Source organism: Zosterops lateralis, assembly GCF_965231275.1.
Source record: "Zosterops lateralis genome assembly, chromosome: Z".
NCBI lineage: Eukaryota > Metazoa > Chordata > Aves > Passeriformes > Zosteropidae > Zosterops > Zosterops lateralis.
Window position 1 is genome coordinate 43248854 of NC_139800.1, and position 25845 is coordinate 43274698.

Here is a 25845-nt window from a genome sequence, read left to right on the forward strand (position 1 = left end):
CATTGTGATGAATTCCACGAGAACCAAGGAAGTATCCTCAAAAAAAAATGCAAATGATTAGGGCTTACTAATCAAACTTCTCCTATATTCACTCTAGGCAAAATCACTTGCAACTAAACAGCAAGGCCCTTTCTCTGAAAAAAGTTTCAGTCACTCACTGATTATAAGTTAAAACACAAACCATAAATTCATAAACCATATGATCTAAACCAACATCCTTAGGTTATGTTGTGGCTGGGTTCTCTTGTGCTCTGAGAACTCAAAGCCTAACATTCCTGCTCATTCCAGAGTGTGTAGGAGAAGAAAAACACTAGACATCCTCTACCATCTGTAAAACACAAATAATTTATTCAGATAAACCTTTAACAGCTCTCTCAAGCAGAGAGTATCACAGTATACTAGGGTACAGTTAATGACAACTTCAGAAATCATGCTTTTGGTGCATAAATGCCATAAGATGATTTTTCATTACTTCTAAGAAGCTTATGATTGACAATAAACTTAAAAATAAGTATTATCAGTATTAAGTACTCCACTTAATTTTGACATAGCTTTGACAAAGCTCTGGATTGCTGGGAAACAATCTCTGTCTGATAGTTGTCATAATCAGAAAAAATCCTGGCTGAATAAGACAATTCAGCAGTGTACTTTTAAGTTCTGTGAAAGTATTATTATCTTCCACAGAACAAGTGCACGATGATATCCCAGCACTCAATAAAATCAGTGAGCTGGCTGCAGTCTCTTTTTTCCTGGTAACAATACTTCCTCAGGATTCTTGCTTTTTTGTTGGTTTATCTATGTAAGGAGTGTTGTCCTGTAGCAGATCTTTCCTGGGTATGAGTACTGAAATAGAAAAAAAAAAACACCAGTAAGACTATAATCTTATGGAAAACACTATTTTAAATTCTGAAGATGTTTTTATATTTAGAAACAAAAGATCTAGTTACTAAAATGAGGATCTGAACTTCTGGTAAGTGTACAGTAGTATTATGATATCTACCTAAAACAAAACCATACTAAGATTTCACTTTCAGCTGTCACAATAATATTCTCCCATCTCCTTTTATAAGCAGTGAAAATTTTGATATTAAGAAGCCATAAAAATTCTAAAGTTTTGCAGTAACTTTTAGCAGGGGAGTGAATGGCATTTTTTTCAAGCCTGAGTCATATTATCCTTACTTCAGCAGTTTCAAAATTGAATACTGGGTTTGACTTAGCTCTCTCCCCCAAGTCTTGGAATCTAATCTGTAATATTTATCTTGTCACACCTATTTTAAAGGCCAACAGGAAAAGAAAGCACCTAGTGAAAGTTACTGCCACTATGTTGTCACAGAACTGACTATTCTGTGTCCCTCATTACCAAGTCCCCTATCCTATTCAGCTGCAGTCCCATGTTTTCTCTCTCCCTCCTGTTGCTGATACACCTGACTGTCCTAAACCCATCCCTACGCACTCGCACAGGATTAGAGCACAAACTGGTATTTCAACATGAATCCATGTGGCTTTTGCAAGGGAAGTTCTGCCTTACAGTCCTTGCTGGAGTTGTCTGAATGGCGCTTCAGAGGTTACCACAACATGTTTGGATTCCTGAAAGTTCTTCAGTCAGTGCTTTTATAAAACAACAGCCTTATTACGACAGAAGTCTTCCACAGGTAAGTAACTGGATAAATGGTAAGACATGAACAATAAATGATCAGGTCATCCATTGGAGTGATGTCAAATGTGGAGTTCTACAAGTATTTTTGTTGACACGTTACTTACATTTGTAAGTAACCTGAGAAGAAAAGGTTTTTAATGGTATAATACCATTAAATGGTAATACCATCCTGAACAGTTTCATTAAGAAAATGTCTTACAGTGAAAAATAGCAAGACATGCTTAAGGCTTGACTGAGCAAATTGATGGACAAAATTACACCTAGAAACGTGCAGTGCACACAGGTCAAGAAAAATACTAACTTTACAAAGTAAGTGATAAATTCAAAATTGATTATGATCACTCTGATAAGTTTAATGAGCAGAATTTTGTAAAAATAAATACATAATATGTATTTTGGCTTGGCAGCCAAAAATTAAATTTAGAATTAGCAGTGACTATTAGCAGCAATTTAGTTGAAAATGAAAGAAAAAACATTATTGTGCCATATTGTGTGTACAAATGCCTCTTTGCCCACAGTGTGCAGTGAATAGCAAGAATAACCACAGGTATTCACCTGTTGTTTCTGAGAGCTGTTTCATAGGGGAAGTGAATAGAAAAGAGGCAATAAAGAACTTAAAAATTCATAAACAGCTTGGTGAAAACAAAAAATAATCGAAGAGAAGATAATTTGAAGATAATTAAACCAGAAAACACCTCTGACTCAGGAAGTGTTGCCAAGTGTGAACCACTGAAAGAGGTGCAAATTCACTTTGTCTGTTCTGATTCTTCAACTGTTACCTGCCTGGAATCACCATGGGAGACTTGACACTGGTCCAGACTTACCGTTGGCCTTGATCGTAACCGCTGTTTTAAAGTTAAATGTTTTACCAAACCTAAATCTGAAAATTGCTACAAAACTTAACAGACAACACTAAACAGAAGTAAAAGGAAACAATGTACGCAGCAGAGATTTCCTTTATTCTCTATCACACTCAGGAGGCTCAGTTGTATGCTGAGCCTACCTACTACTTCTGTTTTTGACTGCAAGATAAAAGAACTTCTAAACCAAGAATCGGGATTTCAGAATTTGATTGACTTCGCATTGAGGTAATCACTCTGTCACAAATCTTATACAGCATAACCCGAAAATGAAATTGCTGGAAAAAAATTTTGGAAATGAACACTCAATCGTCAAAGAAAAGGCTGTTCTATGGTCAGTGTACATACTGCACTTGCTAATGGTCCTTAGGCAGCTCCTCCCTATTTGGTAGAGCAAGCACCTTCAGCCACATACCATGGCTACTGCCTTTAGATATTTGCTGACTGACTACTCTTTACACACATGCTGACTACCTATCTCATTGCTGACCTTCCTAATAGTTATAGCTAGTTAAGGACATTAGAAGTAATCACTGTCTCTTTTCTACCAGCCTCCATACTTCAAAACACTTGTATGGAAACTTTGTACCTTTGAAGCCTTCACCTGTCCTAGGTAGTGACATTAATGAACAGCTTACATTGACAATTTCAGCAGAGAATAACAGACAGGGTATTTGCCTCACTACTTCTTTCCTTACTTTTCATATTCTATATTTATTTACTAAACCATACATATTTAAGTAACTTTTTAGCATGCAGGCTTACTCACCTATTCTGTCAGAATCTGTGTGAACTGCCTGAATAACAGAAGTTCTGAGAATCACTTCAACATCTGAAGCTATTTTCAGAAGCTAGTGAAAGGAATAAGAAGAGAGGAACAACAAAGTAATTTAAATTATATTTGACTATTTCTGAAAGTATTTTCCATACCACACAACTATTCAAATAATAAAGTCATTTGGTGACTACTCAGTTACTTATGTACAATGTATACATTGCTTTTGCCCTGGGGATCCTGGAGTAACTTACAGATTGATATGTAAGTGACCTTGACATGGAGCACATAGTGAGGGGAAACTCTGGCTCAGTAACATACACTAGTCCATACATCTACATACCCAATTAAAACTGCAAATGAATAAGGTTAAATGCAACTACAAAACCAATTAACTGGTTTCCAATGATCAAAGACACTCACACCTCAATAACATTTTACTTCCCATAGTGAAAGAGCAATTTCATTCTTTCAACAGTACTACTGAATATAGTACTACTACTTTGAATACTACTGAAATAAGGAGACAAAAACAAAGGCAAAATATGACAAGAATTAAGAACACTGAGGTTTCACAGAAGACTGTGCAGAAACAATGCACTACCTAAAGACTACCTGAGGTATTAGTATTTGGCAAAAGCCTAGAATTCCTTCTCTCACTACGAGGGTAAGTTGAAGAACCCTTGGTACCTTTGCTGAGCCATTTAGAAAACTCTAATACTTGTCTGCAAGACATCTGTGTCAGAAATAAATGAAATTGCTCAAGTGAGACATTTCAGGAGACATGCTCACACTAGGAAATGGATCTTTACAAATACTAGAGTTCAATACTTGACACCTACACTGCTTTTCTCCTTTGAGGGCTTGCAGCAGGTATCCTCCAGTTCTCCCAGCTGAAAGCCCATTAGCAGCCAGGCTGCATGCTCCTGCAGCATAGGATCTCCTTATGTCACTGCAAGCTTGACATGTACAAGTACATACAGATACAAATACGTGCCATAGAATACACTGTAGCTTTCTATTCTGGCTGGTCAATATTCCATTTCTTAGTTGCTGTCCAAAGCAGAATACTAACAGCACCACATCAATGCAAGCAAGCACCCAAACTTTCTCAAGTCTTGTATAAAACTTGATTCAGCTCCTCTGCAACCAAGTCAGTGTATATATTCAGTGTGTATATGTAATAAATATCACAGCTTCTGTGATGTTCTAGGAGTGTGTAGCTGGGATGGAATCTAGTATTTTTTTCACTGACAATCAAGTACCAGTTAACCCATACTAAAAAATCACATGTGTATTTTGTATGTTGCCTAGAAAACAAATATAGATTTCAGAATTGCAGCAAATATTTTTCCTGTACATCTATTAAAAAAAACCCCAAACAACTCCAAACACATAATTTAGCTGATCAGACAGTGGTAGTACAAACACTGAATATTATTATAGGAGGCTGATAACAAGGTGAAATTGAGAAAGCAAATGGTCAGAACTGTTACTGTTCAGTGACTGGTATGAGGAAAAGGTTTACATTTTTATTTCTTCAAGGGACAGATGTAGGCACTTTTTTCCAACCAGTGCCCAGTGACAGTGCACACTCTGATAAAAGGCTGAATGATAAGGAATAAGTTATTCACTCTGTGTGGATGTTGATAACTAAAATTACCTAAAATATGTAAGTTCCCCTTTGGTTCACAGAAAGCTTTCAGAAAAAACGACTCAACAAAAAGTGTTTAGGTGGCAATTGAGCAAAGGTAACTAACAGTGAGTTAATAGAATGCTCTTTTTAATGCATGATGAGGAAAGAAGCAGCAAAAAAATGCCTGTAGTATAATTAATATATACTACAACTAGACTATACTACAATCAATCATAATAATTTTGCTGTTTTTTGGCTTCCACAAAGATGGTGACTAACTGTGATCTGTTAATAAGTGAGCATATTGCTTAATTTCTCTCTTTGTTTCTGTTTGCCTACACAACAATGATTAGGTAAATGTAAGTGACCACAGTGCAGGCAGACATTATGAGCAAAGCATATAATATTAACATGAAAATTGCAACTTTAAATATTTTCTCCTATAATTTTATTATAAACTTCAAAATAATCACATTGAACTATCAGAACACACTTTCTACTTACTTATTTTTGTATGTACAAAATTCTGTAACACAGTATTAATACCATTGGAGGTATCTATACATTTATAAACAAAGATCCATGTAGAAGTCTTTCTAAACCAACCTGGCTTTCATGATGTCTCAGTGTGTTTACAGTGGTCTAGAGATCCTTTAAATAACAGATTCATTTCTAAATATTCTTATGTAAAGTGAAAAAAAACTCCAAACAACAGAAAGCAAGAAAATACCTCATTAATCTTCTCTTCAGATGTCTCGTCTCGGTTATTTTTGAATTCTTCATTTATCTTTTGTCTTGCAGCTAAATAAACAAAAAACTAAAGTGTGAAAAAAAATTGTATTTTGAAATTGTCACTGCCCCAGAGTTAAGAATCCTAAGTCCTTTATAGCACCTTCCTGGGACACTCTGATTGAAGTATTTCAATGTAAGATTTCCATGCAATTCACATGATGTCACATTTTAAGTTGACTGGTACACAAATAAAATAAGATTCCCAATTTAGCCTTCTGTATTGCATACATAAGGTAAAAGAACACAATTAATCCCTTGAGGAAAAACCATACATAGAGAATTAATCAGTTACAGCTAAACATGCTCTGGCTGGACTGAAGAGAAATTAAAAAACAAAAGAAAATACAGAAAAAATCTCCCAGGAACATTTAAAAAAGAGGTGTTTCCAAAATATGTGTTGGGTGCTTGAATCTAAAGGATCATTTTTTTGCTTCAAATTAAAGGATATCTGTTTATGGACATGAAAGTTTTCCCAATTACTACCTGAAAATTATGGGAGTAATTTGAAGAAAGATTATGTTAAGAATTCTCCTTCTCTGTATTCTGAGAAGAAAGTTCCATGAAATATAGGTAAGCAAGCACACAGCACACAAAACAAGTATCTCACCTTCAAGGGCTTTGGTATCATTTTTAAAAACTTCTTGCCGTGTTCTGTGTAACAACTTAAAAATCTTCAAAACCTGCCAATACAACATCAACAGAATTTATTTATTTGCCAGCATGATTGTTAAAATGAACATGGTACAAATGAAAATGTTTTGGTTGAAATGTCATGTTCTTTACATTTAGTACAGAATTTGATATGGAATTGGTATCTAAGAGGCTTTACTTAAATTCCTGATTAAAACACTTGCAAACCAAGCAGATGTGATGTCATCAAAATCTTAGACAGGTCTAGGTATTTCAAATTACTCCAAGACGCTGGCACCACAATCCTAAATAATTATTTGGCATGATGGGAATATAATCTTGAAAATACTTGGGCACAAGCATTATTTATTCTGCCAATGTCAAATAAACCCAACAGAACTGGAATAACTCTAAAAGTCAAGTCAGTTGAAGGCATTATCAAGGTTCTATCAGTGGATATTATCCAACTATTGAAAAAGACAGGAAAATAAATGGCTGAAGTATTCTCACATAAAAATCTTCCACAGGTGGTGTAGCAAAACCAATGCAAAGTCCTTTCCTGAAATACAACTGCCAGGTCAGCAAATGAAAACTTCAGTAAAAACTCAGAAAACTCAGAAAAACTCATAAAGTTAATATTTACAATGTAGAGAAGACACACCTGACTATGGATGAAAAGCAAACCCCCTGAGAATCACAGTTCACACTCCCATGGTTTTGATAGATCATTCACACAGGCTGCAATGAATGACAGAAATCCTCAAACCCTCATGAGACTTTTTTGGTGTTTGCCACAGACTGAAAAGAATCTCTGACAAGCACCAGAAAAACACGATCTTGATAACAATATGCCTTTTGAAGCTCCTTCTAGCCCTTCCTATCGTGTTTTGGCATCTCTAGAGGGAATAATTCCAGGTACTCAATAATAACCTCAAACTGTTTTCTCATGATTAGTATTCCAAATATTCTTTAGAAGGATATAGATGAAACACAGGCTGTAACTCAGCAAATACACAGAGCCATGTTGCCTTTAACTACACTGTTCCCTAGATGGGTGAATCTGTGGAAAGTAAACTCACAGAATTAAACCACAACAGATAAACTTCTTGCTTTCCAGATATTTTAATATCCTAAATTTTTTTTACCCCATAATATACATGCCATCTCTGGAAATAACAAGTTAATATTACAAGCAGTTTTATGTTGAAAACACGTATGGTAAAACTTTAAGTTTTTATGGTTATTTTGAACAATTTGATGAGCCATATTCAGGCATCCTCCTACCCTTACAGCAGCCCACAGCTTCCTCACAAGAGCAGAGGAGGGGCAGACACTGATCTCTTCTCTCTGGTATCCAGTGACCCAAGGGAGAGACCCAAGGGAATGGCCTGAAGTTGTGTCAGGAGACACTCAGCAGGGGTATCAGGAAAAGATTCTTCACCCAGAGGGCACTGGAACAGGTTATCCAGGTGAGCGGTCACAGCACCAGCCTGGCAGAGCTCAGGAGGCCTTTGCACAGCTCTCTCGGGCACAGGGTGTGACACCGGAGATGTCCCGTGCAAGAGCAGGAGCCGACTCCACCATTCTTGTGCTTCTCCTCCAACACAGAATATTCTCTGGTTCGATTTCTGCAAACCTCTCCTGGAAACTTTTCACCACACCAGCCACAGAGTAGATGTAATAGACAGATGGTCTTGATCAGGATACATTAATGCAGACACCTCTGACCTCTAAAGTCATCTCCTTTAACAGAGAGCCCCACAAATATCTGTCGACTGTACCCTCAAAACGGGGCTTCGAGACACTTCTGAAAGAGGTACTGACAAAACATTACACCGCAGTAATGAAAGGGTTTATTTAATCCTAGGTCCTTGTTTTTCCCTATCTTACTCTCACGAGACGTGCTTTTGATGTATTTTAACCTCTGCTTATCGCACCTCGCTTCCTTTCCCCGCAATGGCCTTTGCGTGCAAACTGCTACTTTATTTTACCTAGTTTTTTGTCTTTCTTGTCCTTAACTCTATGTCTTTTGGCTCTACAAAAGCTACAAAGCTCCAACCGCCCGGCACGGATAGAATGTGCGCGTCACTCGCCTGCCCGCGGCTCGCCATGGCGCCCGCCGCCCGCACCGGACACCGCCGGAAGTGCCGCACCGGAAGTGACGGCACGTAACGAGCCACCCTCTCCGCGCCACGCTCCCACCGGTGCTGCCGCCAATGCTGTCCCCCGGGCGCCGCCCGCCGCCGCCGCCGCCGTTCCGAGCAGCGTTCGTACCCCAGCCCCGCTGCCGCCGCCGGCCTTCACAAACTCACAGATGGGACTTCCAGCTCAGCGTGGAACGGACCACAGTGGCTCATCTGGTCCAACGTCCCTGCTCAGGCAGAGCTATCCCAGAGTCCATGGCATAGGATTGTGTCCAGACAATTCTACTCCCATTGGGGAACACTCCACAACTTCTCTGGACAATCTTCTCCAGTGCCCGCACATCCGCACAGTAAAGAAGTTCTTCCTCGTGTTCACAGAAACTTCCTGTGCATCGGTTTCTGCCCACTGCTTCTTGTCCTGTTGCTGGGCACCGCTGAGAAGAGCCTGATACCCTCCCCTCACACTCTGACAGACATAGGTGGGGTCCCCTCTCAGGTGTCCCTGAGCTGATCAGGCCCAGCTCCCTCAGCCTTTCCTCCAAAGACAGATGCTCCTCCTCCATTGCCCTCTGCTGGACCCACTCCAGGAGCTCCATCTCTGTTTTGCACAGAGGAGCCCAGAACTGGACACAGCACTCCAGATGTGCCTCACCAGGGCTGAGTAGAGGGACAGGATCACCTCCCTTGACCTGCAGGCAATGCTCTTCCTAATGCACCCAGGATCCTACTGGCCTTCTTGTCTCCCCAAATAGTGCCAACCCTCGGTACGGCACGGTCTGGCAGGAGGAGCTGAAGGGGGTCCATAGCAGGCAGGCAGTGCTGCCCACGGGCTCCACTGGAGCTGTCGGTGCCCCGGGGACCCCTGCCCTCCAAGGGCAGCCGCGGTGGGGACCAGGGGCTGTGCTCCCTGTCCAGCACCCCCTGCCAGAATCTGCAGATTGCTGCCCAGGGTAGGACAAAGACCAGTGTGTTCTACTCCTTCTTCTGAACAAAAATATAATTGTTTCAAATGGGTAACTGGACAGCCATCAGTTTCTGTGCAACAGCTAGAATGGCCAATAAATGATAATATCTGCTGCTGCTCCAAGTCAGTTTTTATTTTGCCAGGCTGTTTCCTTGCTCTTGCAGTTAGAACAGGCAACAGCAGTTCAGAATCCTTTCTTACCTAGGATGCCTTCTTCTTTCCCAGTCCATTTCTTCACCACTTCAGAAGAAAAGTTGTGGTTACAGTTCCTTGTTTCTGTGCTTAGCAGTAGTATCTCAGGACCCCTCCACTTTCTAGGTACCCAGCTCTACCTAGAAGACGCTGGCTGTACTTTTCAAGGACACTTTTGGTTCCCAGGATCAAAGCTGCCAAGCTGGCAGGCTTTTTTCTGCTGGTGTTATCCAACAGGCGTTTTTTTCTGTTCAGTAATTTCTCCTCTCTAGTCAGGTCAGGTCAGGCTACATCAAGTTCCCCACAGCCCTGGCTTGCCTTACTCACACGCTCACCGCCACGTCATGGCCATGCCTGGTACATCTGTAAAACTGAATTGCCATTCTCTTGAAAAACAAGCAAGTTTATTGTTCGCTAACACATCATTCAGCATTAGCTGAAGGCAGCATAAGGATTTTCTGTGTAATCACTAGACCTCTAACTTCAATACACAGTCTGTTTAATCGTTTAACTGCAATTACATTCTAAGCTAATTGAAATATGGGAACACTAAACTATTACTCAAGAATTTTAATATTTTCATTAATTCTTACTTGTAAGCATCTGTTAAATACTTTTTTTTACTATGTTACTCATAAACTTGATTTGTTAGCAGAAGTGATGTTTATTCATAATTTATTTCCAAGAATAATTATTGCAGATGTGAATGAATTAGACCCTTTGAAAAGAGGGTCTAATTCATCCATTGTTTTATTAAAAATAATATAAAACTTGCTGTTTAATGGTGAGACAAAAATATATGCTGAAGTCAACTGTATTAAAAAAAAGCTTTTGCTTTTTCAGAGAAACTTCTCAACTTGTCTCTTTATGTCTTCTCTTAACATAGAAATATGCTTTCTTCACAGTAGCCCATGGAACTACTTAAAATATATTACCATATAATTGGATCCTAAATAATATACCATATAATATGGATCCTAAATAAGTTTTTTATGTTAAACTCCTGAGTCCGTTTAGCTAGTGATATCAGATCTTCTATTCTTTCACAAAATACATTTAATTCCTGAGAAATTGGGGGAATAAAATTAATCATATATTTGCTGAATAACCATGGTTTGACAATAATATAATTCAAAGAAATTTGTCCCTGAAGCATTTCTTTTAATGGTCATAAAGGTTCAATACCACCTGTAGGATATACATCTGTCAAATATTTTAATCGAGAACCATCATCTAAGGAAGTGAATAAAATTTCATTGTTTAATGTGCTTTATCAGAACTTTTTTTAGGGTATTTAATGATAAACTATTTCAGAGTTACTACCAGAAATACATGAAAAATTCTGCTCTTTTTTGTAACATGTTCAGGTAATCAGCTGTGAAACCGTATTAGGTTTAAGCCGCTTAGCAGTATTTGTTCCCTGAGTCTTTCCAAAATGGTTTCCTGTAACATTCTTGTCTAGAGACAAAAAAGATATAAATATATATATATTAATATCCTCCTAGACAAATCTTCAGGGAAATCAATCTCTTTTATTCATGAAGTTTAGAAAATCATAGAATCTGGAATGGTCTTGGTTGGAAGGGACAATAAAGGTCATCTAGTTAATGCCCCCGTCAATGGGCAGGGACACCTCTCACCAGACCAGGCTGCTCAGAGCTCCATCCAGCCTGGTCTTGAACACTGCCAGAGATGAGGCACCCACAAGTTCTCTGGGCAGCCTGTTCCAGTGCCTCACCATGCTCACAGTAAAGACTATCTTCCTCATATCCAATTTAAACGTCCAGTCTTGCAGTTTAAAGCCATTCCTCCTGTCACTACATGCCCTTGTAAAAAGTCTCTCTCCATCTTTCCTGTAGGCTCTTTTCAGGTACTGCGAGGCTGCAATCACATCATTCTGAACTCTTTTCTTTTCAAGGGTGAACAATTCCAATTCTCTCAGCCTGTCCTCATAGAAAAAGTGCTCTGTCAGTCTGATCATCTTGATGGTCTCCTCTGGACTCACTCCAGCAGCTCCTTGTCCTTCTTGCTGGATGCAGGGTTCCAGGTGTGGTCTCACCAGAGCAGAGGGGCAGAATCCCCTCCTCCCCTGCTGCCCACACTGCTCTGGATGCAGCCCAGGATACGTTTGGCTTTCTGGGCTGGGAGTGCCCATGGCTGGGTCATGTCCAGCCCCCAAGTCCTTCTCCCCAGAGCTGTTCTCCATCCCCCAGCCTGTGTTGATAGCAAGGGTGGTCCCGAGCCAGGCGCAGCACCTCGTGCTTGGTTTTGTTAAGCCGCATGAAAATGAAGCTTTGTTGTTACTCTTTAAGGTTTGTGTTAGTTTCCCCCCCCTGCTTTTTCATTTCCCCTATTTCATGACTAGTGCCATAGATATATAAAAAAGCATTTATAACTAGATGTACAACTGTGTAACTTTGTGTTGCCCTCTGCAAATTATTGCTTGGCCATATTGATTAGTTTGTTTCGTGGTTACGAAATTACTTACGTGCAGAAGGGCTGACACATCAAACTGCCCTTCTGCAGGATCCTCATTCCAGGAGCATCAAACACCTGCAATCTTTGATGGAAAAGCTAACGGCAGCCCAGCCTGGTGCAGTCTGCAGGAGCTTGTCCCAAGAAATCACCCAGATATTTGGACCCAGATATTCGGACTGGATTGGATAAGCATTACTTCTGCCTACAACAGCCCCTCCGGGACTGCACTACTTGCGCAGACTCGCGTTTCCCTTCGCCGCGTTGATCCCTGCGCGGAGCCTGCAGCATTTCCGCCCCCGGGATCCCTCCGCGGCTCCCAGGTCAGCGAGGGCGCGCCAGTGCAGTGGGCGGGGACCAGCGGGTCAATGACAGGCGATATCGCCAATCAGCCGGGCGGGCACGGCCAACTGCCGGTGCTGGCCCAATGAGCGCCGCGGGAGGCGTGGCCGCGGGGGAAGGCGGGGCTGAGGCCGGCGGGAGCCGCGCGGGAGCTGCCGCCATGGCTGACGAGATCAGCAAGGCGCAGGCGGCGCGGCCCGGCGGGGACACCATCTTCGGGAAAATCATCCGCAAGGAGATCCCCGCCAACATCATCTACGAGGATGAGCAGGTGCGGGCTGTGCAGGGGTCGGGGGCGCCGCGGAGGCGCTCGGGAGCGCGGCGGGGCGGGCGGGCGGGGCGCCCCCGCGCCTTCCTGAGCCGTCCCTGGAGCTGCTGCATTGGGCTCCTTGCCAGGGGTCGAGGGTTCTCACAGCTGCTGCGGGAGCGTAGTCGTGAAACCTTTACCTTGACCCGCAGGCAGCCGAACAGAGCACCGCGACTGGCTGCTTTTGGTCCCAAAGTACCTCTCCATGGCCTTACACAGGCTGTGCAGCCCTGCCCGCTGGGCTTTCGCAGTGAACCTCCCAGGGGGATTGCTGGTGCATCACAGAGGGTTAGGGCCGAAATGAAATAATTAGCTTTAGGAAAATGTAGTGGTTATAACCAAATTGTAAACTAACTAGTATTTAGTATAAGAGCTCCTGCATTTCCTCCCCGCCCCCTGCCCGCCCAAACCCTTTAGATTGAATTACAGGAGCCCCATTAACAGGGGCTTTTGCTTTTGAAATAAGGGTTTATTCTCAGTGTCCAATACGGACTTGGTGTATGGATGCTGTTTGTCAGATTTTTGTGCTTATAAATCATGCATAGCTTGAAGCAATGTTTTCTTAATGGATGGCAGAGTTGTTGCAGTTACCATCTGCTCTGAAGAATATTGGAAATGTTCACTGCTTTCTGAAAGTCATGCTGTTCTGTGTTTATGGGAAGGTGTGTGTTCTTTACCCGGGTCAAAGCAGTGTGAATTTTTTCTTCAGCTGCAATGGTTGCAGCAGAGTAAGCTGAGCACTGCTTGATTAAGAATCAGGCCACTGACTCCACTGAGTGTATAACCCACTGTGACAGCCATTTGTGAAGAGTATTTTCTGGAAGAGTCATTACTTGCAGTGTCTCACTTGATTTTTACTTCAAAGTGCACAGAAATATAGAACTTCTAGATTTCAGCTGACTAGTGGGTGATCTTCAATTAATTTTGTTGACTTTGTGGAGGTCTTTTTAGAGGTGGCAGGAAGTGTTAAAAGGAGAAGAGTAAGGAAAGCCACTAGTCAATAACTGACTTTCAGAGAAAGGGAAATACTGAAAAGTATAAAGTCTCTGTGGGATTATGCCTTATCCCTGTTTCTCCAATTAAATCTAAACTTGCTGAAATGAAGTTTGGTTTCCCATGCACTCATGAATTTCTGTGATGGTGCTTTTTCTTTAATGCTACATCTGCTTTCTGTACCATAGAAAACTATTTGCTTCCAATCTTTTGCTCCTTAAATTCTTTGACGAGGTTTGGCCATTTGCATTCTGCCTCTATGGGACTACATATAATAGAAAAGCTGCTTACAACATGGTCAGCTCTAATGATTTGTTTAATTGGGTGCAAATCATCAGTTGTTTACTTACTACCTTTTCCTGTTTGGAAGAAATGAGCAGTTCGTCAGAAACTCAAAACTGGGTGTTATCTTCTTAAAGATAGCTTTAAACCAGACAGATGTGGTGTATGAAAGATTGGTGCAAGTTGAGTTTGGGCTTTTCACCAGCTTTACTCTTGACAAAAGCCACATTTCTTCTTAGAATAAAAAAGCAGTATAGTTGCAAAGAAAATTAACTTTATTGATTCACAAAGAAAAGTGAATAGGAAATAAGTATTTCCTATTCCTATAAGATTCCTGTAAGAATCTAGGTATGTGCTTTTAAGTATCCACTGTCTGTGACTTAACCAATAGCTACCACGTGTTTTACTGTTAAACATGACGGGTAAGTCAGATGCCCTTGGATTAATGGTGGTAGGAGGAGGGTGCCCTCCTGGAGGCACATTTGCCTCCTGGGCATCTGCACATTTGTCGAGGTTCCAGTAGCAAGTCTCAGTTCTGTGGTTGGCCATTTGTACAAGGACACATAACTTCATTTTCTCTTGCCTATTGGTAGTTCTTAATTTGAGATTTAGGTGATGCATGCAGTGTCTGATTGGTTGTAATTTTAGTATTTAGTCAAGATTCAGCTAGTCACTACAGACAGATGTTCATATTTCAAAAACCTTTCTCTCAATTTCAAAATTGAGCCTTTCTCTCAATTTGAGAATGTGTGAAGCAAAGCCACTGTTAAAGCATTACTCTGAAATACTTGGTGCTGTTGAGAATAGAAATTTAATATGGCCTCAATCACATAACCAAAGGAACTTTGGAATTGCCTTACTGTCTTTGACCAAGGAAGAATTCAGGCATAACTGGAAGATGATTACCAACTCTTTGCCATTTATTTTATGAAACATGGTGTTAATAGGAAAAAAAAAAAAAAGCATAAATGTACTTTCTATAGGCATGCATGCCAACAGCTCTACTAGTTGTTATGCATATGTTGCAATAATAAATCTTAGACCTGATTGCATATTGCTTTGCTGAGGAGGCTGTGGCTTTTAAACAGTACTTTACAGAGCAGTGATTTTTTCAGCAGATCTTGGCAAGTAGTGTTTTATGTTTATGTTTAGAAATTAACGGATGTAGAGTAATTAACAAGAAAAAATTAACTTCTCTGCCTATGTTTAGGGTAGCTGGTAATCTGCTGAAGTATGTATTTAGTGGGGCATATTGATTACTGAAACTCTTACTTTTCTCCAAAGCAAATTATCTGCTTAACAAAGTTTAAATTAACAAATTTTATCTGTTTTCTGTTCCTCCAGTGCCTCGCGTTCCATGATATTTCACCCCAAGCTCCAACACATTTCTTAGTGATTCCTAAGAAGCCAATTGTCAGGTTGTCTGAAGCAGAAGATTCTGATGAATCTGTAAGTATTCTGAAGGTTTTCTGTACACCAAACTGTGCTTCTCATTACTTCATAATGTACTAGGCTGTCTCCCTTTTCCTCTTGATATTTCAAAGAGGCAGAGTAGTTTTATCATACTAAAATCCTTGTCCTCTAGCTTAAAAAGATAATGGAGTTAGGGTTTTCCAGTAAAATTTCACAGAGAAAGCAAAGTATATCCCTGTGTGTATTTTCCATGCAAAATGGATTTGTTGTCTTATAATCCTGATGTCTGTTTTCACTGTTTGCATGCAATAGTACTTATTCTAATATGGAATTGGGGGTTTTTAGCAGGTCAGAGATGAAGAAAAGGAAAGTTAGCTGAGAGGTGCTGGATATTTCATTTGTAACTAAAAACATCAAGCTCATATTGTCTGAAGAAGTAGTGGGGGCTTTAACCGTGAAGTAAGTTTAGCTTCTGTGACACATTTGTAGTCTGTTACAGCCTGGCTTGAAAAAAATCAGTTGTTCTATTTTCCCCCTATATTATGCAGAGCCAGTCTTTATCATTTCTCTTGGAAAGTGTCAGTGCAGGCAGACAACAATTTGAAGAGCAGGGGCTGAATTTCTGAGAATGAATTTCTGAGAATTAACTTATTGGTTTATTGGTTCTCTGCTCTCATTCCTTCCCTTCCTGCCCTTTCCCCTTTTTTGTGTGTTTTGTGTTTGTTCTTTTTTGTTTTTTTTTTTCTTTCTCCTCCAGCTTCTCGGGCATTTAATGATTGTTGGGAAGAAGTGTGCTGCTAACCTGGGCCTGACCAATGGATTCCGGATGGTTGTGAATGAAGGGCCTGAGGGTGGGCAGTCTGTCTATCATGTACATCTCCATGTTCTGGGTGGTCGCCAGTTGGGCTGGCCTCCTGGCTAAGATCTGTACACCACAGGAATTAACTGCATGCATACAAGTTACCACCAAGTAGATTTAATATGTTGTCCATCAATCTAGCCACTGTTAATGTATTTTTTTTTTAAATGTGTGTCTACAGAGGGTAATAAATGCTCTGAACAGTATTCGCACAATAAAGATTAAGCATATGGGAGTTGTCTCTGTCTGGTGTGCCTTACTGATGGAAAGACTTCTGAAGTTAAAATTGTGTTCTCTGGCGTTTAAAGCACGAAACATGCTTTGGTCTGCTAACAAGTCTCTAGGTACTGATTTGCTGAGGCATTCAAAACCTAAAGGTGCAACCACGTATCAGACTTTCATGTCTTTTGGAAGGAAATCTTCTAGGCTTTTTGAATGTGGTATGTAAATATTTGTAAAGCCAGTGTAGGCTGCTGCTGAAACTTTTTTAAAAAGTGAAATTCCAAACATGCTGTGCAAGGGCTTTGTCAGTACAGTGCAGTATGTTGGGGACAGACATTTTAAGGATTCATTATTCCAGTGAGAATGGGTAAAATGATAGTCTTAATGGCAGCTGCTATAGTTCCATGGTGCACATATATATCTTTTAGATTCCAGATTTTAGTGAGCAGATCTTCTCTTTCAGTTAATGGTACTTTCTCTGTGTTGCTGCTTACAGTTTTTCATGCTACACAGTCATCAGATCTCCAAGACAATACATTTTCTTTAAGTTAGGGTTCACACACATATGTCGGTCACACACACAGATGTGTCTGCCAGGGTAAATATAGAACAGCTGTTCTTTCTGATAAAATTAAGTCACAACTAACTAGTTTTTATGATGAAAGATACCTAAAAGCCTCAAATGCCTTGATAGAAGCTGGTTACTTGTGACCATCAAAAGTGTTAAAGAAATGTGGTATTGTGTGTAAAGTGTATACAGGTAAAAGCAGTGAATTGTATTTTCTGTTCAGATAAAACCTGCAAGTTTGGTAAACCTATTTGAGTTCATTCAGCCGGAAAATTCACTGTAAGTACTTCAGAATATTCTGAATTTTAGAGTTTTACCCTAAGACATTACTTAAATAGGAAAATCAGCTAGTGCTTCTGAAGGAGGTTGGTCTATAGTTGAGACAGGAATAGACACGTTCTGTAGTGGCAGCATAATGGCTCTTCTCCTGTGTAATTTGCATAGAACTGAAGAAGAAAACCACACAGTCGCCAGAGGTACAGTGTCCCTGAGCAGAAGCTGAATGCATATCGCAAGAATGAAGTATCACTAGCAGACACAGTGGGGCTGCAGTAAAGGTTTGTGGCTGGGAAACTGGCAATCAGAACAAGTTCAAGGAAGGCCCTTAAGGATAGTGAGATGAACTGTTGGCATCTGGATGTGGGAAAGGGCATGTGGTGTGTGTGTATTGCTTTGATTTCACTCATTTCTGTTGTACATGTGTCCTTTTTAACAACACTGGCATATGTAATTTGAGACATGGCTGATGAAGTTTTCTCTGCTGAACCCTGTATGAAAGTAACCAGTAAAACTTCTCTTGCTTTACTTGGAGTCTTCGATATATGTGGTTTGGGAATGTAAGAAGACTTCCAAGTGAGGGCAGAGCCATGAATCTTGCAAAAGTAGCCGTGAGGCCAGCTTGCTAACCAATTTAATTGTTAGGTTTCAGATGAGTACCTTTTGGATTGATGCTCAAATGATGAGTAGTTTGATATGCTCGATGTGGGAAAAATAAAATTGAAGGAGAATTTTTCCCTAATTTGTGCATGTAGGAAGTCTGGGAACTTCATGTAGGAACTCCTTGCCAGTTTGTTGCTAAAAGGCAGACCAGCCTCCTTGTCATCAATTTTCTTCTGCTTGCATTGCTTTTACTTCTGTGGCGAGGTGATTACTTCAGTACAGCTGCTCTGTCCTGTGATTTCTAAGGGCATTTATTTAACAAGGTGAGATGTGTTAACTGCGTCACAGGGAGACAGCAAACTTCATCTTGGCAAAAGCCGGGGCAGTGGACATAAGAAAGTAGAGATACAGTACATATCGTTTTACTCTACATTAGTAGAGTACTCTACATTCAGGTAGATCTGAAACACCCAGTGGAAGATCTTGATCTCTCAAGTAGTCAAATATTGTTGACTGAAAAAAGCCTGTGATCATTCCAAGGATTTCAGCTCTATGTAATCTTCCTGGGCTGAAGGTAGGAAGAATTTACCTGACTGAAGTACAGGCTAATATATAATCTGTGTCCACTTAATGGAATGATTGAGCTGGGCAACATCTATTGTTAATCTCTGTAAACTCCCCCAAGTATCAGGAAGTTGTTCCAGTTTATTGGAGATAAGAATGGAGTAGAGTGTGTTTGGAAGCAATGGGGAATTTTAATGTAGCTTGTCATTTCGGGAAGACTGTTTTATTACTGTAAGCTGTAGTGGTCTCTGGTGGAATCTGTGTCTAATCTTCCAGATAATACCACTGTTACATCACTCTTAATCAGAGACAATGTGACTTTGAGAGAGAGAGTTACCCTGCATGTGTGAAATTTATGTAATTTTTTTAAATGTCAGAAACTGAGTTTGAAGTAACACTTCCTAGGTACGAAAATTTGCATTCTTTTGAGTACTGTGTTATCCAGTCTACTTGTGCCAAGCTGTACACCTGGACCCATGGAGTTCTTGAAAGTCACAGTAAAAATTGCAGGTTTGGATAAGTCATCCTGACTGAGGCTGCAGTTGTCTTACTTTTGCCTTTCTGTTTGCTGTTTTCTTGCATGTTAGAACTAATTTTAGTGGATCACACTCAATTTTTGTGGAATTTCTCTCGGGAACAGTGTGTTATTTTATTTGATTATGTTGCTGTGGATTTAAATACAAAGTTCTGTCTTGATTTATTTTCTGCTCTAGTTACTAGGCAGAAAAACAGCCATTGCAACAATTCCTTTACTTCTTAACAGATAGGAAATGTCTGGTAGACTAGGCAAAAGTTTATCTTGTTTTATTGTAATTTCCAATTAATTTCTTTCCTTTTGAGAAACTGTATGTACTCCAGCTACTTCACGGCTGAGCTTGAAAGAACTGGGGAAAATCAAAACCTAGGCTAATGGTGTTGGGCAGAGCTGTTTGCCAGTTTTGGCCATTAGGTAGGTGCCCTATACATATCTGTCATCAAGGATTTCAGGAGGAAATGTGGTTTTTCATTGGACTGTGATGTGGTTACACATGACACTTGACTAGTTACTTTCAGGTAGGAGAAAAAACTTGAATCTGAGTCTAAAATTCAGTCTTTTAGGTAGAAGTTGAAGAGGGAGCGATGATTTAAGAAGTCACTGCTTTAGTAACTGGGTTAGGACCATGACTCTTTGGCAATAGAAAAGTTGAGAAATACTCCTTTTGAGTGTGAAGCTTCAAGACAGCAGACTGCCCTGAGAAACAGAAGATCTTGAGGGAAAAAAACATCTAGAGATTCCAGAAGAAAGTGACCATCTCTTCTCTACTTGTGCTAAAAGTGAAAGAGAACTGGCAACTCTGCGTGCAAAGGATAAAAACTCTTAAGTGGGGGTGTTCTGTATGTTGGAAACCCAGCAACACCTATGAAGATTGTTGTACATGATGGTCTTGGAGGTCATGTCCCATCTTGATGATTCTGTGATTCTGACATGTTACAGAGTAGATGCGAATATGGTTAATTTGGTCTTTCTAAACTTCCTCAAAACACAGTCTCACTGGAGAGAATGCTTTTAGGATGTGGATTTGTACTGCTGATTTGGCTGAAGGTCAAGGACCAGTCAATCTCTTACAGACTTCAATATCAGAGAAGACAGTTGAGAATAATTATACTCAAAATCAACCAGGTATTTTTATTTTTTTGTCACAGTAGCTGTACTTCTGTCAGATTTTCACAGAGCAGAGTCATAGAATATCCTGAGTTGAAAGGGACTCATCAGGATCATGGACTCTTGGTGCTGTGCAGGACACCCCAAGAATCACCCCATGTGCCTGAGAGAATTGTCCAAATGCTTCTTGAACTACACAGGCTTAGTGCTGTGAGTACTTTTTGAGGCCTTTTTCAGTGCCCAGCCACCCTCTTGGTGAAAGATCTTTTCCTGGTATCCAGCCTATATCTTTCCTGACTCAGCTTTATGCCAAATCCTCAGGACCAGTCACTAGTTGTGAGAGTGAAGAGATCGGTCCCTACCCCTCTGTTTAACCCTGTGTGGACGTTGAAGACCTCAATGAGGTCTCCCCTCAGGCTCCTCCAGGCTGAATAGATTGAGGGACCTCAGCTGCTTCTCATACAGCTTGCCTTCCAGACCCTTCACCATGCTTATGGCCCTGCTTGGGATGCACTCCAACAGCTTTTTCATACTGTTGCACTCAAAACAGGCCCCAGCACTCAAGGTGAGGCTGCCCCAGTGCTCCAGGGCAGAGCAGGGCAATCCCCTCCCTTGCCTAGCTGATGCACCCCAGGACAGGGTTGGCCCTCCAGAGTGCCAGGGCACTGCTGACTCTTGTTCAGCTTCCCACTGACCAGGACCCCCAGGTCCCTTTGGTCAGCACTGCTCTCCACCCCTTCGCTCCAAGGTCTGTCCATATACCCAAGGTTTCCCCATGCCAGGTTGTCCTGGGTTGACAGTGCTCTCTATCCCATAATCCCATATCGTGGACTCCCTTGTTATGTCTAAGAGGTGTTCCGTCCCCTTTAGGGGGGGCGGGCACTGGCCTGCTGGCTTGCTCGGCTGCTGCTTTGGCTTTGCTTTGGCTTCCTGCTTCTAGGCGCTTGCTGTCTCGCAATGTTCTGCTAGTTTCTTGCCCTTTCGTTCTTTTGTTTTTTTTCTTCCTTTCTTTCTGCCGCCTCTGTGCTCTGTTTGTTTTTTTTTTCCTTTTCCTCTTCTCCCTTCCCCCCCCCCCCCCCCTTTTAAGATTTAGGACCGGCACCCGGAGCTGATCTGGCTGGAGGAGTCTGAAAGAGGATCGCCGGGGCTTGTAAAAGAAGCTGCGCGCCCTCCCCCTCACAGTAACCTGAGCTTTTTCTGTTCTTTTTTTTTCCCTTGTGTGGGGGGGGGGGGGTGTTTATTCATTTGTTAATAAACCGGTTTTTTCCACTTTGTGTTCAAGAGATTCCTTCCCAAACCCAGGGTTGGGGGGAGGGGTGGTAGAGGTTTTGTTATTAGGGGATTCCTTGAAGGTTTTCCCCTAATTCAACCCAAACCAGAACACAGGTGCAGAATATGGAACTTGCCCTTGTAAAACTTAATACAGTTGCTGATTGCCCAGCCTTCTGATTTGTCAAGGTCTCTCTGTAGGGCCTCTCTCTGCACTTGAGGGGGTTGACAGCTCCTCCTAATTTAGTGTTGTTGGCAAACTTACTTATTCCTTCGAGTCCTATGTCTGAGACATTTATGAAGATGTTGAAGAGAAGTGGGCCTATTGAATTTTGTCAATGTAAAAATTCCATTATTATGAAGAAGAAAATAAATTTTCTAGAAACTTAATAAAACATCATCTTAATGTTTGAGGGATGGAAACTATATGTGCAAAATTCCTATCCTTCTGTGTCATAGATGAGGAGAGCATTCTGCCTTGCTTGTATTTTGTAGAAAACTCTAAATGGCCTCAGCATTGTATCCTCTTGCAAAATACAGGTCTGTCAGTTCATTCATGAAATACACATCTTCAGGTACTTTATTTTTCTTCTCTGAGAGTGCCAGTCTTTAAGGGCTGTTTTACGTAAGAATGTATGATCAGTATTTTAGATAATGTCAGTTAGCACTTTCTGAGGCGTCTGGTTGGACCCCCAGGCTTTAGTCTCTTACAAGGTCATTTGTCCTTGCAGACTAGGGATACTGCTTTATATCCCTATGTTTCTGTTTTATTCTTGTAGTAAGATCTCAACTACAGTGTGTGGCATGTGTGGAATAGCAATTCCAGAAGCACAATTTCAGGAAGAAAATATCTGTTGGGAAAAGGAGAAGGAGAGTTATAGGAAAAATACTCTCTTTTTTTGTATGGCACTGTATATTTCTGATGTTTTTCTCTCTGGGCACTTTGCTAAGTGCTCAGGTGTAGGAATCTGGAATTAAAGTCGTGTAGCTCCCAAGAATGGTTGCTCCTCCATGGTTTAGCTCCATGCTAGGTAGGGTGCCCTCCTGTCAAATAACTTGTTGGCAAGCCAAGGGAAGCTCAGTACCTTGACTTTCATCAGAGCTTATCCACCTATCCATAACATTTCTGTACTCTTGCATAGAGGTGAGGTTCCAATGAGCTGTGGTGGCAAACCTAACATTGCAATACTTTGGATAGGTCTTCTTTTCTGTCATCTGTTGATTGGAATGCATTCAATGATTAAGTTGCAAGTTGTGTTGCTACTTAGTAATAATAGTAGTTATTTTTTTCTTCATAGTATTTTCTGGAAAAGGATTTAACTTGATTTCATTTTTAGTCCAAAAGCTATATCCCATAAATTGTGTCTGGATCTTAGTTTGGTTAGAACAGTTTGATTTTTGCTTGATGGAATTAATCAGCTCATTACTGCCTTTTTTTGTAGTTAGAAAAAAAATTTGTGTGATTCTTAATATTGTGAGGTTTTCTGTCATTTAGCAGCCCAGCAGCATCCACAAAATTACTTCTGTTTTTATTCACAGTTGAGAAAAACATGCATTTGCTTTTCCAGCTGTGACATGACAACATTCAAGTTTTGAATTGGAAGATGTGAAGTAAGTGAGAGTCATGGTACAGTTCATTTTCTGCTCTGAGGCACCTTGTTGATTTCATCTTGGTCCCCCTGGAGACTCTACTTATCATTAAGTCATAAGCTAGCCTTGGGCCTTCCTCTGTTATTTCTGCACAAGCAGAATGGAATTGCAGCTTCATGGCCAAACAAGGCATTGGACTGTATCCAGTGGTTAGAATGCTTATTTATATTCAGTGAAGCTTAGCTTGGAGAAATGTGAAAAATACTGTCATTGTGGTCCCAGAAGATGAGTCGAACATTAAAATGATTATCAGAGTAATGTCTTGCAGAGGAAGATGGGAACAACAAGAGGGTAGAATTATATTCCTGTATTTGAAACTCAAGTCCTCTATCTTCTAGTAATGGCACTTGGGATAGAATATGGTGACTGTTTTAAGTGCAAAGTAGGATTTAAGTGCAACATAGGAGGCAGGGGTAGACATTTTAAATTATTAACATTTTCCTTCAGACAGCTTTTCAGAAGAAAAGATTCTGACTGTGTGGTATGTGTCCTGATCTTGCTGTGGCAATAGTATGTGATGCCTGACTATGTGTAAGTTATGCTGTAATCAAACTTGATCTCTTTGAAAGAGTATAGGTAAACACAGACCTTCATGGAGATAACCAGATAAAATAAATTGGTTCCTTGAACATTTAAGCACTTGTGTTTCAAGGGTGATGTTCTGTCTGGGGTTTTTGGACATGGGTGAGCTGCACATCTCTGTCATCTTTACTATCATTATCTTCAGACTTGAGAGACAGGCCATGCGTGTTGCAGAAACCATCTGCTTAAGTAGTATCCTTTGAATTGCAGAAAAATAAAAAAAAAATATGAAATTCTTTCAGACCTTTACAGCAGCACATTTACCTTTGTAAAGAGGTTTTAGCTTAGATTGGTTATGATTACTACTTCTTCATCAGATGTTAAGAAAGTGGTTTCCTGAGTTTATCCATGTATTATTTCTGGAAAAAGAGAGAAAATGTAGCAGAATAATGATCCTTGTCTTTATAAGAACAGACTTCTTGAGTCAGCTTGTAGATGAGATCCCATGAGAGGTAGCTGTGGAGAGGACTAGGAGAGCTTTTTGATTGTCAAGAATAGCTTCTTTTGAGCACAGTAACAGTATTTTGAAGTTCACAGACTGAGGGGATGTGTCAGGGGGTCCACATGGTTGAATGGGCAGCTCTGGCTGAACTCAGGTGCAAAAAGCGCTTGTACACCAGTGGAAGGGGGTATGGGCTGCATGAAAGAAAGAAGATTCTCATGTCATGTAGAAGAACCAAACTGAGGTGGAACTAAAATTTGTGATAGATGAGAAGGCAGCAAGGGCTGTTACAGCTGCTTAAGCAGCAAGAGCAGTCTAAGGAACATGTAGACCTGCTAAAAAGATGAGGTGGTAGACCTGGTGACACAGGAAATAGAAAAGGCTGCGTAGCATTTTTTGCTCTTTCTTTTATTGGTAAGGTCTACTGTCAGGTCTCCTAAGCCTGTGTACACAGAGGCCGGGTTTGGGCTATGGTGAAGAAAGATTGAGTTAAAGACTTCTTGAGCAATCTAGACTTACGGAGAAGGTCATGGGACTGGGTGAGGTGCATCCAGTGTGGCTAAGGGTACTGGTGAGTGTCACTGTGAAACCTTTCTCTGTGACATTCAAACAGTTATGATGGCTGGGTGAACTGCGTTATGACTAGAAGAACACATCACAGCTAGCCTGAAGAAAGATGAGATAGATTTGGGGAATTTCAAACCTCAATTGCAGTCTCCAGGATGATCATCGAACCAGTCTTCCTGGAAATGATTTCTAGACCCATCAGGAAAAGGTGATTGGGAAAAACAAGCACAGAGTTACCTATTCAGATTGTGCCTGACCAACACTGCCTTATACAATGGTGTGATTAATAGTGTGGGTGTGGAGAGAAGAAAATAAGTGACAGCCTCTTTGTATATGAAGGGGAGAAACATGACTGCATTGGTAGAATTCCAGGTCAGTGGAAAACTATCTGGACTCCTGCATTCAGAGAGTAGGGATTCAAATAGTAGCTGATTAGGCATAATGTTCCTCAGGGTTTTGAAATGCTAACATTTACTGTCTTCATCAATCACCTAGAAATTGAGATGGAGTACACCCTCAGGGCATTCACAGGTGACTTAAAATTTGGAATGGGAATGATTGATGAGCTGGAGGTCAGAATTGGTATTCAGAGGCACAAAAGGTTTAAAGAACACACTGATGGGTACCTTTTGAAGTTCAACAAAGATGCTGAGCCCTGCACCAATCTCATGCAACAGATACACTGGGGATTGACTTGTTTTCTTGCAAAGCAGGATCTCAGATGTGGACAAAGTGTTGAAAAAAAGTCAGCAGGATTCCCTTTGGATCCATGAAAGCTAAGCCCACCTTGTGCAGCATTAGAAACAGCTTAATTGAGGGAATTCAGTAATCTCAATTTAGCATTTACGAGGTAGTGCCTGGAGTGCTTTGAGCAGCTTGGGCTCAATAGTACAAGAAAGATGCAGATGTACAGGAAAGAGCTTAGTGGTGAGCCACTGAGACAGTTGCTGAAGTGCACAATATTCAAAGAGAGTCTGAAAAGTTGTGTTCTTTTGTCTTGAACAAGGAATGGCTTGGAGGGGGCTTTATCTTTGCAAGCTTTTAAATGGGTAATTGTAGAGAATTCAGGCTTCTGGAGGTGCAGAGGGAAAGGGTAAGGATCAGTGGGCTGACGTTGCAGCAGGTGAAGTTCTGGGTAG

The 25845-nt window shown here is 40.8% G+C and overlaps 2 protein-coding genes across 2 annotated transcripts; one reads left to right on the forward strand and one right to left on the reverse strand.

Moving 5' to 3' along the window:
• Positions 1–336: 336 nt before the first annotated feature.
• Positions 337–8508, reverse strand: LYRM7 (LYR motif containing 7). Its single transcript, XM_083884165.1, has 5 exons — positions 8444–8508; positions 6328–6400; positions 5659–5729; positions 3287–3368; positions 337–843 (listed from the first exon to the last, which is right to left on the reverse strand). Exons 1-5 carry the CDS (start codon positions 8459–8461, stop codon positions 767–769), a joined length of 321 nt encoding a protein of 106 aa, XP_083740291.1. The 5' UTR covers positions 8462–8508; the 3' UTR covers positions 337–766.
• A 4078-nt stretch (positions 8509–12586) lies between these two features.
• HINT1 (histidine triad nucleotide binding protein 1) lies at positions 12587–16556 on the forward strand. The gene is made up of 3 exons (XM_083884489.1): positions 12587–12738; positions 15394–15498; positions 16220–16556. Exons 1-3 carry the CDS (start codon positions 12628–12630, stop codon positions 16382–16384), a joined length of 381 nt encoding a protein of 126 aa, XP_083740615.1. The 5' UTR covers positions 12587–12627; the 3' UTR covers positions 16385–16556.
• The last annotated feature ends 9289 nt before the right edge of the window (positions 16557–25845 follow it).

Coding starts and splice junctions, on each gene's coding strand:
- LYRM7 (XM_083884165.1), bottom strand. Junction 5,730..6,327: donor TGATACCAAAGCCCTTGAAG/GTGAGATACTTG, acceptor TTGTTTATTTAG/CTGCAAGACAAAAGATAAAT. Junction 844..3,286: donor CACAGATTCTGACAGAATAG/GTGAGTAAGCCT, acceptor TTTCTATTTCAG/TACTCATACCCAGGAAAGAT.
- HINT1 (XM_083884489.1), top strand. CDS start 12,628: ATGGCTGACGAGATCAGCAAGGCGCAGGCGGCGCGGCCCGGCGGGGAC. Junction 12,739..15,393: donor TCATCTACGAGGATGAGCAG/GTGCGGGCTGTG, acceptor CTGTTCCTCCAG/TGCCTCGCGTTCCATGATAT. Junction 15,499..16,219: donor CAGAAGATTCTGATGAATCT/GTAAGTATTCTG, acceptor TTTCTCCTCCAG/CTTCTCGGGCATTTAATGAT.